The 14,595-nt window shown below is 41.6% G+C and overlaps 1 protein-coding gene across 6 annotated transcripts in view; it reads left to right on the forward strand.

Moving 5' to 3' along the window:
- Positions 1 to 14,595, forward strand: part of KLHL32 (kelch like family member 32) — a 126,220-nt gene that overhangs the window by 71,536 nt on the left and 40,089 nt on the right. For all 6 annotated transcript variants that reach the window (XM_069973590.1, XM_069973591.1, XM_069973589.1 and 3 more), the window contains one exon: positions 621 to 836. In XM_069973590.1, coding sequence (XP_069829691.1) covers positions 621 to 836 — 216 coding nt within the window. The remainder of the gene's footprint in view (positions 1 to 620; positions 837 to 14,595) is intronic.

Below are 14,595 nucleotides of genomic sequence, written 5' to 3' on the forward strand. Positions count from 1 at the left end.
CGGCCAATGTAAGGGCATATGCACACAGAATAATTCTCGCTGAATACTCCGTGTGCACTCCACCGCTGTTCCCCATGCCCTCCCGCTTCTCTCTCTGCCGGCTCCATTATGTGCTCCGGTGGATTCCGCTGTCCGTCCAAGGAATTGCCAGTTCTTTGGGCGGACGACAGAATCTACCCGAGCATATAATGGAGCCTATGTAACAGGCGGAAATTCAGTTGGGAGCGTGGGGAAGCGAACTCCGTGTGCATATACCCTAAAATTGTCAGCATTTAGTGGTGGAACCGGAAAATGCTCGATCTTTGGCTGATCGCATCTTTTGTGCCCCACTAAAGTATATCGTTTTTGTCCTGGGTAAACAGGAGATATGTGGCAACCTCAATATTTTTAAATGGCTACACAACTGATACAGGGATCGTTCATGCGGCCCAGCAGCGCGATTTTCTCACTGACCGGCACTAAAGTGCTTTAGTGAAACACGTCTTCTAAACAGTTTATGAATGAATGGAAAAAAATGGAAAATGGAAAAAAGAAATGAATTGGAAAAAAATCTACTTAATAATTTTCCTTGTCCTCTACATCAAAGCTTAATAATTTTCCATATTTCTTTTGTCTTTCAGGAATTAAATAGCTTTAATTACTTGGACCTGTATAAACTAGCAGACTTGTTTAATCTGACGCTGCTGGAGACAGCAGTTGTGGATTTTCTAGTAAAACACTTATCTGAACTTTTGAAAAGTCACCCAGAAGAAGTTTTTGCACTGCCCTTCCGTCTGCTTAGAGAAGTTCTGAAGAGCGACCAACTAACATCACTTAGCGAAGAGCAAATTTGGCAGGTGAGTAATTGTAAACAATTCTAAATGTATTGATAGTCTTAAGGGAATGTTGAAAGTTATTCCTCCTGTTCCTCAGTGGAGTGCACATGTTTTTGGAATACAGAGAGACAGATTAAGTCGCTGCCAGACTCCTATATATCAAAAAGGATCAGGGTTCGGAAACCCTTCCTGCTTGATTGCTCTTTCTCACAACTGGAGACAGTAAGGAGGCCAATATACACATTGGATGGTTGATATCAGTTCAGTGTTCAGCTGATACATATATAATGTGCATGGTTGCCTTTCCCTCTTGTCTACACTGCTCCTAGCCCCTGATTCAAGCTTTTACAAATGTTTTACATCATGGCACCCAGCCAGAAAACTACATCTCCCAGCATGCATTGCACCTCAGAGTCAACTGCCAAGTACCCGCCCCTGTCTAAGAGAGGCTGTTGTTTCCCACCCACCAGGTGATCACTGTATATTGTCAGTGGTGGGCAGGGTTACAGTTGAGGTGTTAGAGCTGGCTTGGCAACAAAAGGGACAGAGATCATGTGAGCTCTGTCTCAGAAGGTAGGGGGAGGACAGAGGACTGGAGACAGTGGACTAGGAAGTGAGAATTTTTAGCAGCTTTAAGGTGTGAATCAGTATATGCAGCAGACAAACGACCCACTTCATGTAATTGAAACCTATTACAAACAAACTTAGATTATGGGTGGGTAATGAACAGGGTTAAGACTTTCTTAACATGAGTTCCCCTTTAAGGAAGTCCATGATCCTATAGGCATCAATATAGAGAATCTGTTACCCCCTGACCACCTTCTAAGCTGGCGACACCACTGGATCAGTGTTGAGCGAGCATGCTCTATCAAGCATAGTTCTCGATCGTGCAGAATGCTGTTGGAACACTACTGTTCGCTGGTTCTCACAGGAGCATTAGTCATGGGGCAGACAAACAAACACAAGGTCAAGGACCCAGAGTAAATGGAGAAGACTCTCACTAGACTAGAGAGAAGCAGAGCTGTACAGATAGAGAAAAGTACGCTTTAGCAAAGTGAACATGCATAATTCTAAATGCTTTCAATGAACTAAAAAATAGTCCTAGTTAGTTGTAAATCTAGAGGATGAATGTTAACATTAATATCCAATAAATAATATCTTGTGGGGGGAGGAGGGCAAATAAAACATTTAACAAATGTTACACTGATAATCCAAACACTGAGCAGTTTATCCCATCTCAGTCAATGATTGGCTGAGCAGGCTGTCACTGTCATTTCAGGAGTGACAGCCTGCTTAGTCAATCACTAATTGGCTGAGATGGGACAGCACTGCGGGCAGTGATTGGCTGAGTGGGCTGTCACTCTTGAGACAAGAGTGTCAGCCTGCTCAGCCCAAGCACTGACCACAGTGCTGTCTCTTCTCCATCAGTAATTGTCTGGAGGAGGCTATAGACACCGTAGACCCGGGGGACGACATTGGGGGAGCGCGGACAGGTGAGTATACAATTTTTTTTGTATTTTAGATCTGTGGTCACTATCTTTGTGAACTCTGTCCAAACTTTGCAAAACGTTTGATTCGGTACCAAACCAATTTTTTGGAAATATCAGAACGAATCTCAGTTTGGAAGATTTTAATCACACATTTCAAGTCTTTAGCAGCAACCAATAAAAGTGAATAAGGCATGATAAGAACGTGTCATGGAGGTAAAGTATGTGTAAGGATTTTGTCCAAGGATATAAGATCTGTTTCTAATGTTTCATCTAGGCTTGACAGAGCCCAAGAATGGTCTCAATTGTGTTTAGACTAGTCAAGATGGTGATTTCTCAGGGCAAGTATCTTATATTGTAACTGCAACATCTTGCTTCTTTACATCAGATACCATGTGTCTAACCTTAACCTCCTCCACAGCCCATCAAATCAAAAAAAGTATCCTGATGGAGTGCTAGTAAGAAATGTGGGAATGCTAAATTATCAAAATAAGGTTTACTGTATGGCCGAAAGTGACCACTTAATCAGTCCTGCATGTCATGCTTTGTTAATAGCAGGACTGTAGCATCACATGGCCTAGACAGAGGGTGTATCCAAGAAAGTGAGCAAAGTGACAGGGAAGACTCACGGAAAAAAACAGGCAACCCTTCTCTTAGAGAGTATACGGTGATGACAATCTACCAACCTAAATAAAAGGACGGCACGATGATGTATAAATAAAGGTCTGGCAGGCCTCTGTCTCCTCTTAGTTTTGAATGTGTCAGGAAATTTATATGAAATCTGAGTCTACAGGTTTCCCAGATAAACTTCTTATGACTGTATTGCTTTGGCAAAAATATGTTGGTAGAATTGTAATGGGAATAGTTTGGAAGAATTATAAAAATTGTGGCAAGATGTCCATTTTCATCTCATTCATGCAACCAAACCAGGATTGTTGAGGGTGGTTGTTTTGCCTTAAAGGAGAAGTGTGGCCAAAAATTTTCTTAAAGTATTGAATTGCCCCCAAAAAGTTATACAAATCACCAATATTCTTATAAAGTGCTTTTTTTCCCTGCACTTACTAATGCATCAAGGCTTCACTTCCTGGATAAAATGGTGATGTCACGACCCGACTCCCAGAGCTGTGTGGGCTGTGGCTGCTGGAGAGGATGATGGCAGAGGGACACTGAGGGACACAGGGCACTGGAAGGACACTGAGCATCCCTCTGCCATCATCCTCTCCAGCAGCCACAGCCCGCACAGCTCTGGGAGTCGGGTTGTGACATCACCATTTTTCCAGGAAGCGAAGCCTTCATGCAGTAGTAAGTGCAGGGAAAAAAGCACTTTATAAGCATTTCCCGTAATAAGTGTATATTGGGTATTTGTATAACTTTTAGGGAGCAATACAATACTTTAAGAAAAAATTTTGCTGGACGTTGCCTTTAAGGAGTGGTTAGAACATTGTAATAGAGGTATGTAATTATATGGATACAAATGAGTGAGACCTGACATAAGTTATGTGCCTAAATATGTAATATCCTTTCTCTGCCAAGAGAACAAGGTGATGAGATAATGTTCATTGCTTCAGGTTTTTGAAAAGTTACCTTTGAAGTTGCTGACTTGCCCAAATCTTTCAAATTAATTTATCAGTAGAAGAAATGCTGTTTGCAGGTTTGTGATGTAAAGCAGTAGGTTGTCAGCATAAAGATTACATGATACTTTTGATAGTCTTTACATCCTTTTTTCTTCTTTAGTTTGTTTTATTAACCTGCACAAATTCATACCAGAAACACTTAAAGGAGAAGTCAGGCAAAAAAGTATTGTATTGCCCCCCAAAAGTGATACCAATCATCAATATACACTTACTACGGGAAATGCTCATAAAGTGCTTCTTTCCATGCACTTACTACTGCATCAAGGCTTCACTTCCTGGATAACATGGTGATGTCACTTCATGGATAACATGGTGATGTCACTTCCTCGATAACATGGTGATGTCACGACCCGACTTCCAGAGCTGTGTGGGCTGTGGCTGCTGGAGAGGGTGATGGCAGAGGGATGCTCAGTGTCCCTCCAGTGCCCTGTGTCCCTTAGTGTCCCCCTGCCATCATCCTCTCCAGCGGCCACAGCCCGCACAGCTCTGGGAGTCGGGTCGTGACATCACCATTTTATCCAAGAAGTGAAGCCTTGATGCAGTAGTAAGTGCAGGGAAAAAGCACTTTATCTGCATTTCCCGTAATAAGTGTATATTGGTAATTTTTATAACTTTTGGGGGGCAATACAACACTTTAGTAAAAATTTTCGCCAGACTTCTCCATTAAGACAAAATGTTGCAATAAAGCTGTATGTATATACTTGTGTTGTTTAATCCTGTATAGGCTTGTTACAAAATATCAAGAAGACAGCTATGGAGTGGAAAAAAAACATGTGATCAAACCTTGAGCATGCTTGGGTTTGTCCAAACCCAAATGATGTGCTTACCGGTGGCTGAAGAAGTTGGACACGGCCCTAACATGGATGGCACAGCGATAGGCCATAGGCTGTATCCATATTTTCCCAGACTCCCTAGGGCTACATCCATCTTCTTCAGTCACCAATAATCAAATGCAGAGCATTGGATTCAAACGTGCTCGAAGTTCGCTCTTCTTTACCCACAGCTGATACTAAAACCCTCGTACAACAATGTTTTTGTATTATTTTATAGAAACAGACTTTTGTTGTCTTCCCAGATAATAATACTAAGCATTTTTGCAATAGATTTATAGAAAAGAGAATAATATAGGTCATGTAATCCATAAAAACATATAGAGAATATTAAGCTGAATTGTTCACATTACACAATGCCTTAGGCTGCCCTAACCTGCTGACAGATTCCCTTAAAGATTACTTTTAATACCTTTTCTCTATGTGTTATTCTTTAGAATTCTTGCTTTTTCATCCTCCCTTCAAGAATAGTTTATAATATATTTGGGCTTAGAATCTCATGTAGAGACATCAGACGAGGTCATTGTTTTAGATGGTTAATGTATGTTGCATTTTACTATTTTTTATTTTATTTTATATCTTTTATCTATCAATCTATATACCTATCACAAAATCTATATATCTTTATATATTTGGACTTTTTGAGTGACAGCCTTTTCTAGTGTCTGCTTATTAGTTATCATTGCTATCTCCCTGAGGGTTACTAATCCTATAACGCACAGCCTTTTGAACTACTTTATTGCTAGAGGGTATACTTTTTATTAATGGTCATTGTAAATAAATTAAGTATGACCATAAATATCAACCACTTTAGAACGGCGCTCGGAAAGCAATAAAGATCTGTTTTGCTTTATCTTAGTAAATAAGTAATTCATTCAAAGGAAAAAAAAAATAGAAAGGAATTAAATTTAGTTTTATTGCCAGAAGTGTAGCCAACTTTATGATTTTTGCAAAGGTTATACTAGTAATGCAATATAACGTGGATAAATCTAATATGCAACAGCAGTGGCTATTGGGAAGAAGTTAGGATTAGTGTCAATGTGTTTTATATAAGCAGTACCTGATGGACAGGCTGGAGACCAAGTGACATAATCTCATTAAATTGCTCGATTGTTCATTACTGACTATTTTCAGTAAAATAAATTAGTCATTGACTTTGACAAATCTCCATTCTGTATATACTTAATAAAAACTGTAAAGATATAAACAAAAAACATGTATTTTTTTCTGGGATAAATAAGCAGCAATTTTTTTTTAAATTTAAACTAAACATCACTTTTTTCCACTTAGGCTAGGTTGAGGCTATGTTCACACAGCGGCCGTACACAACAGCCGTACTTTTTACAAAAAGATTTGTTGCCATGTCTTCCATGGAATCCCGGCTGGAGTTTATACACATAGGGGGACATTTATGAAGTCCGGCTTTTTTTTACGCCGGGCTTACAAATGTCCCTGCAGCTCCGGAACTCAGGGGATTTTTGTAGAGGTGCACTGCTCCGTGACAGGCTCCGTGCGAAAAATTTGAAACCTACGCTAACTCAGAGCCCCCTCTGCGTGCAGCCGCACCCCTGTAACACCCCTTCTCTGTCCCACTGGCGAAGGTGGCGCAGATGCATAAAAAATATTCACAAAAATACCATTTGCGAATATTTTTACGCCAATCTGCCCCATCTGCGCCTAAAAAAGGCATTTACGCCTTTCCATACAGGTCCTCCATAGTTTACGCTCCGGCCAGGATCTCTCGCGACGCCGTAGAAAACTGACATATCAGTTTTCTGCGGCCGCTATTCAGTGAATAGCAGCCGCAGAAAACCCTAACAGTGCACACTATGGAGCGAGAGGCTCTGGCCGCTCGCTCTATAGTGTGCAGTGGGGAGTTCAGATACGGGTGCGCATGGATGAGCCCGCATTAGAACTCTGCGGCTGCAAAGATCTTTTCAGAGACCCGGCTGAGTCACGGAACGGCCGGTCTCTTACGCAGTCTAAACATAGCCTGACTCTGCATGTTTGCTGTCCATTTAATGGATCCGTTTTTACATTTTAATGTGAATGTACAGAAAAACAAGGTCAACCATGTTTTTGTGTAGGCTAAAAAACTATTGAACTGCTTTTGATTTATAACACAATTGCATCATTTCTTACCTTCTTTTTTTTCCACGGATATGTTAAACAGACAGCAAAAACACTGTGGGAACCTAGCCGATTAATGGCACAACAAATTGAGCAACTGGGCTGCACAAATGATCATTGTATCATTTGTGCAGTCCTGGAAACTGACAGCCCAGAGATAGATATACATATATACTGTTGTGATCTGACATCCGAGTCACCAAGGAAACTCCAAGGATCGTTCATGCAGCCCATCTGCTTGATTTATTGCAGATTATTTGCTTATTTGCGGCCCCCATGGTCGAGAAATCTGTGTGTGTAAAAGGACCCTTAGATGCTCTTAGATCAAGAAGACACACAGTACTTTTCATATATCTCAGAAAACAGAAAAATGCTTTTATTTAGTAACGAATCAAAGACTAAAAAGATTTAAAGGGGTAGTGCGGCTCTGATCATTTATTCACAAAATAACACACATTGAAAAGTAATACAACTTTGTAATGTGTGTTATGTATGTGAATGGCCCCCTTCCCCATGTTCCCCCCCACCACGCTAGACCCGGAAGTGTTGGTGCATTATACTTACCGCATTCGTGTCGACCCCCGTCCGCCATCTTGTGACAATGACGTCGTCTTTGGGAGGCCGGCCGAACCGCTCCATCCGTCCCTCATGCTGGCCCCCCTATGCCGCGTCATCAGCTGCTCAGCCGCGATTGGCTGAGCATAACTGTGGGTTATTTTGTGAATAAATGTTTAGTGCTGCACTACCCCTTTAAAGTGTCCAGCAACATAAAAGATTTGGTAAATAGGAAAGAAGTAATTACACACTTTAATTTCTATAAATCTGTCTCTTTTTTAAGTGGATAAAGAAACAAAGAATACCATAGGCTATTCTTACATTATATGACACTGCTTTAAATGGAATCTGTTAGCACCCGGGCCCTACCTAAGGTGCTGGCAATGTGCTGTAGCTGGCAGTCCCCTTGTGAGTATAGTACCTTTCGGTAATTCTGTGCAGTGGAATCTCAGGTCTACTAATGTAATGAAGTGTCAAAAAGAAGTTGTTTGTGCCACACTCTGGCTCACCTCACCTTCTATCCCTTCTTCATGAATAATCTCTGTTTCCCGGCCTCCTGCTTCCTCAGCTGTCAGCCAGTGTCTCTGATTGCAGATCAGTCCTCTGTGGGTAGGTTATGTCTGAAAGAAACACTTAGATATAGTTGAATAGTTGAGACCAAATGTGTTGAAGCTGTGGTGTATGGGTAACTCTGCTGTCTAGAGACCTGCCAGCAGTTCATTCTTTGGTTCAAATCCCCTGATAAAAATAAAATATCGTTCTTTATTTTATTCTTTTTTTTTTTCTCATTATTGTATAATTTTTGAAGGCCAAGTTCACACACAGTATTTTTGCTGAGTATTTTGGGCAGTATTTTGCAGCCAAAACCAGGAGTAGATTGAAAACACCGAAAGGCTATGTTCACACACTGTTGAAATTGAGTAGATGGCCACCATGTAATGGCAAGTAACAGCCATTATTTTAAAACAACAACTGTTTTAAAATAACGGCAATTATTTGCCATTAAATGGCAGCCATCCACTCAATTTCAACAGGGATTTGAGCCAAAGAATGAACTGCTGGCATGATGCTAGACAGATGACCTCCAACGCACTCGGGCTTAGAGATTTAACTGTATCTGAGTGTTTCTTTCAGACATAAGTCCTACAGAGGACTGATCTGCAATCAGAGACACTGGCTGACAGCTGAGTGAGCAGGAGGCCGGGCAGCATTGATTAATCATGAAGGAGAGGGAGAAGGAAGGAGTGGGGAGGTACAAACAACAGCACAAACGACTCCTGTTTGACAGTAGGAGACCTAAGATTGTGCATAATCCACTGCACAGACAAATTACCAAAAGCCCACTAGGGGACTGCCAGCTACAGCACACTGTCAGCACCTTAGGTAGAGCCCAGGGGCTGACAGATTCCCTTTAATGATCAGGGTCCCCACCAAATGTTTAGTCTAGTAACCTTGCTCTGGTCCTGAATTCTGTGATGCATTATGGCTATAAAATTTGTGTCCGGGTAAGACTCTTACAGATTTGAAACACAACCCAATGTTTTGATCTATGTTTGCTGTCTGCCAATAAGGTACAATTGAAGCACGCCTTTATTGCATGACTGTGAGTTTCAAAAAATGATGTGACCTAGTGCATTCCTGTGGGGGAATCTGTCATGTAACATTCATACAAGTTGAACGGTACCACAAAGAGATCCTTCCAAAGTAGTTGTCTATTCCAGGCCTGACATGTAAAAACAGCGAAGAATATCCTACAATGGCAAATATCCTTCAGATAGGCATCTATTCCTGTACTTCATCACATCTATAAAAACGACGTGATCCCAGGTTTTCAAATGAAGTTTCTCGATGATCTCAAGTAATGTAAAACCTGCTGCTAGAACCTCATATTAATGCCTGTAAATCCAGTCCATGTATCTACCTGACCTTTATGTGTATATCTTTAAAATGTGACAGTTGTCAAGCCTACAGGTGTTCTCTATAAGAAGTATGCTGAGCAGAGTTCTCCGAAAATCAAAATAAGATAGGCCATGAGTGCAAAGAATAGGAAAGGAGCAGATGTATGAATGTTCATGGGATTGATATTACGAAGCCTGACATTCTCTTAATCAGCCCCTGCAGTGTGTTCTCGTATCCCGCCAGCCTTCTGCTGCTAAAGTATGTTGGGAATGGAGTTTTGCAATCAGAGCCTGGTAGTCAGGATATTGAAGTTTGCCTGGCTGGGGCCATGGGTATGGCTTCCTGCAGCACTAATGTGACAGATAGACTCAACGTTAAATGAATATGGTGTCTTTAAGTGTTAAGCTTCTGTTAACCTGTCTTCTAAAAGATCACTTTCCTGGTAGTTTTGCCTTGAAGGATATTAACTTTTTTTTTTTTCATTTTTTTTTTTACTGTAGTGCAGTATTGTATTTTTATTACAGGGAGAATGTAAAAATGTAGTTTATCATTGTCCATTAAAAGGTTGTACAATTTGGACAATCCTTGTTCTACCAACTAGAAGCTGATCACAGTGGATCCCGATGCTGGGACACCTGGTGATTAGACATGATCAAACATTGGGAATTTTCAGGTTCGATCAAACTCGAACCTTCGTCATTTGATTCCTGCTGCCTTCCCGTTATGTGAGAAAGGTGGAGACAGCCCAAGTACTGCCTGGAAAACAGGGATACAGCCTACCTAGGTTGTATCCCTGTTTTCCAGGCGGTACTCGGGCTGTCTCCACCTTCCCCACGGAACAGGAAGGCAGCGGGAATCAAATAACGAAGGTTCGAGTTTGATCGAAACTGAAAATTCCCAATGTTTGATCATGTCTACTGGTGATCTGCAGTAATGAGTGGGAGAACCTGACAGCAAATGTTTAGTTTCCCTGCAGTGCCACCATAGGTGAACTGAAGTATTACACAGTTTTTATAGAATTAATGAATTGTCCATATAAACGAAATGTCCGTAAAGTTGAGAAAATTTGGGGACGGTGGTTGGACACCCCTGGCCTCCCAAGTCCTGTTTTATTGTGGATGTGCAGAAGTCCCTATCAGCAGTTCCTAAATGCTATGGCTAGATAAAAGTGGAAAAGAGAAGTAATGAGGACAAAAGGAACTCCACTGGGGTAGTAGGCCCTCTGAGAAGGTACCCACATGTTTTTATGCAATATGTGCTGATTACTTTGATGCCTTTATAGGTGTGAAGGTGCATATTGCGGTATACTGGACTCTTATAGAGTGTAAAGTTGACGTCTTACAACTTAAACTGTTGATACCTGTCTTTTACCATATTCTTATTCCAGTGTCCTTCTTGGCTCACCGGCGGTGAGTCTTGTGAAAAGCATAAAAGAGCAAAAGACCAGAAAAAGGAGGAATCAATGCAGGGTGTTTAGATTGCCTTATTTGTCTACTATAGGAAACCATTGTACACTTTTAGGCTATGGTCACACATAGTAAGCGACCAGACGTTCTGTGACTCGTCTGGGTCACAGAACGGCCGGTCTTATTAAAGAAAAGTATCAGCCGGATGATCTTGAGTTCTGATATGGGCGCGGGCCCGTATCAGAACTCTCCACTGCTCACAGCGGAGCAGGCGGCCGGAGCCGCTCGCTCCGCTGTGTGCACTGACAGGGTTTTCTGCGGCTGCTATTCAATGAACTGACATGTCAGTTGTTTGCAGCGCCGCTAGAGATCCCGGTCGGAGCGTATACTATGTGTATACGCTCCAGCCGGGATCCCATAGATGGCAAGGTAACATATATTTTCGTGCTAATTACGGCCGTTGTGTAAACATAGCCTTATGTTATAAGTATACAATTTTTGATGAGTTTACTACATGTCAACATGATTTATAATTCTTTATTGCACTGTATGATAACATAGTGTTGTTGCTACCACTGCAATGAGAATGCAAATAAAAAGTTATCTGATACAAAAAAAAACTTATGTGCACAGTCCCCCAGAACAAGGGACATTTTATGTATCCATTTTCCTCCATAAAGGTCTTTAAAAGGCGACTCCATCTATTAATTTGGGATTCCCCAATAATATGAATATTATGGAAAGGGGGGACATGATTGAAACCTTTAAGTATGTTTAAGGACTAAATAAGGTTCAGGAGGGAAGTGTTTTTAGTAAAAAACTGAGCTCAAGAACAAGAGGACACAGTGAGAGGTTAGTTGGGGGGGGGGGGGGGGGGAGATCAGAAGCAACGTGAGAAAATATTACTTTACTGAAAGAGTAGTAGATACTTGGAACAAACTTCCAGCAGGTGTGGTTGGTAAATCTACAATAACAGAATTTAAACCTGCCTGGGATAAACATATCTATCCTAAGATAATAAGTAGGGAAATACTAAAAGACTAGATGGCCCCAGTGGTCTTTTTCTGCCGACAATCTTCTATGTTTCTATGAAACAGACATCTTTTCAGGCAGGTATCTAGACTTCCTAGTGAATAATTCATGTGCTGAATAGAGATGATCAAGTCTACAGTAATAATGAAGCAAAACGATTGGTTATCTCTACAATCTGCTTATCAGACGGCTGCCTTATAACTGACTGCCGCTCAGTGCTGCTCCTTCCCGGGTGCTGGAAAAAGCTGGATCCAGTCCTGGGAAATAGTGGTCGTATTACTGCAAGGCTTTATTTTTTGACATTTCATAGGCATTTAATATTAAGTTAAATATTCTGTGCTGATTAATTTCTATATATATATATATATATATATATATATATATATATATATATATATATATATATTGTAAGGGATTAGGTAGCAGGAAAGGGTCTCCTGGGGTAGACAGGCACTCTGGCAGGCACACATGCAGGAGTCAGTCCACACCAAGGTTTGGTATAACTGACCGCAGCCAGTTTTTATTTCTCAGGTTGTAGTAAAACAAAATAAAACAGCAAAATAAAACCCTATGCCTGTCCGGCTCTAACTAAACATAAATGCTCCTGGCTAACCCAGTGCAGGCCTAGTACCTGGCACCAACAAAACAGAATAGCACAGTCCATACAACCTGATGCAGTTTCAGAGCAGGGCTCTCACAGACACTTGGCCTTAGCTCTTTTCCCCAGGGAGAGAGAGAGAGAGATCTGAGCACCTAGCAGGCTTTTATAAGGCCATCACACCTGAGTCCTGATTACTCTGTCTCAGAGGTCTAAGACCCGGACTGTCTAGCTGTGGCCTGGACATCAGCACCCATTACCAGGCTTTACACCAGACCTACTGCATACATTCTGATAAAACTTGGGGAAATATAGACTCCATCTACAACCTCTCCACATTGTCTGTTACATTTCCCCCCCTCCTGTTTCAGTCTGGTGGCTGGAACACAACTGGTCATAAAACAGTGAACACGATAGAGAGCGTCTGCATTTCCCATTTTAGCTCCAGGTCTGTGTTTTACAGTAAATCTATATTCCTGTAGGGCTAAGAACCATCTTGTTACCCTCCTATTTTTCTCTTTATTTTCACACATCCACTTAAGCGGGGCATGATCTGTGACCATTTCAAAGTGCCGACCAATAAGATAATATCGGAGCACCTCTAGTGCCCATTTAATAGCAAGGCACTCTTTCTCAACAATTGCATACTTTTTCTCATGGTCATTCAGTTTCCTACTTAAGTATAGTCTTCACCATTTCGTACCTGTGACAGTACCGCCCCAAGACCAACATCAGATGCGTCTGTTTGTAAAATAAATTCTTTTTTAAAGTCTGGATTGATCAGCACCGGCTGAGCGCACAAAATATTTTTAAGTGTTAGAAACCACTGTTCAGCCTCTGGTGTCCACTTAATCATGACTGAGTCTTTCCCTTTGGTCAAGTCTGTCAAAGGGGCTGCAAGGGAGGCAAAATTAGGAATAAACCGCCTATAGTATCCGGTGATCCCTAAAAAAGCCCGAACTTGCTTCTTGTTTGCTGGACGAGGCCAGCTTTGGATGGCTTCAATTTTATTAATTTGAGGTCTTACCAGACCCCGACCGATTGTATACCCCAGGTACTTGGCATCTTCCAACCCAATTGCACATTTTTTTGGATAGTAAATCCTGCCTCGGTCAGAGAGTAAATTACAGCCTGTACTCTGGGCAAATGGCTTTCCCAGTCTGAACTTTGGATGATTATGTCATCAAGTTATGCTGCTGCATACCGCTGGTGGGGTCTTAACACTTGATCCATCACTCTTTGAAAGGTTGCTGGGGCACCATGTAAACCAAAAGGTAAAACAACATAGTGGAACAACCCATCAGGAGTGGCAAATGCTGTTTTTTCCTTGGCTTCCTCAGTAAGTGGTATCTGCCAGTACCCTTTAGTTAAATCTAGGGTTGTAATATATCGGGCACCTCCCAATCTGTCGATAAGCTCATCGACCCTTGGCATGGGGTAAGCATCAAATTTAGAAATGGTGTTGAGCTTACGGAAATTGTTACAGAACCTCCAGCTACCATCTGGCTTTGGAATCAGCACTATTGGACTGGACCATTGACTATGGGATTCCTCTATAACACCAAGGCCTAACATTTTTTTAACTTCCTCAGAGACTACCCCTCTCCTGGCCTCTGGTATTCTATATGGTCGGAGCTTAACTATTTTACCTGGTTCGGTAATTATATCATGTTTAATAAGGCTGGTACGACCAGGAAGTTCAGAGAAAAAATTCTTATTTTTTATTAGGAAACCCTGCACTTCTAACTTTTGTGTATTGGCCAGAGATTCCGGTACTGTTACTTCTGGCAACAAAGACATATTGAAGCCTACCTGCTTTGGTGGAGAGGAGGTCTCTACAACAAGACTATGTCTGTCTTTCCAGGGTTTTAGGAGATTAATATGATACACTTGTTCAGGCTTCCTTTTCCCTGGCTGGCGAATCTTGTAATTTACGGCACTTACTTTTTCTACCACCTCATAAGGACCTTGCCACTTTGCCAGGAACTTGCTTTCAACAGTTGGTATAAGAACAAGAACCCTGTCACCTGATGTAAAAGTGCGTACCCGGGCATTGCGGTTGTACACCCTTTGTTGCGCCTCCTGGGCCTGGGCCATATGCTCTTTTACAATAGGCATAATCGCTGCAATACGATCTTGCATTTGTGAAATGTGTTCAATAACACTTTTATAGGGGGTAGCTTCTCCTTCCCAAGTTTCTTTGGCTATA

The sequence above is a fragment of the Dendropsophus ebraccatus genome, chromosome 6 (genome assembly GCF_027789765.1).
Source record: "Dendropsophus ebraccatus isolate aDenEbr1 chromosome 6, aDenEbr1.pat, whole genome shotgun sequence".
NCBI classification, from domain to species: Eukaryota; Metazoa; Chordata; class Amphibia; order Anura; family Hylidae; genus Dendropsophus; species Dendropsophus ebraccatus.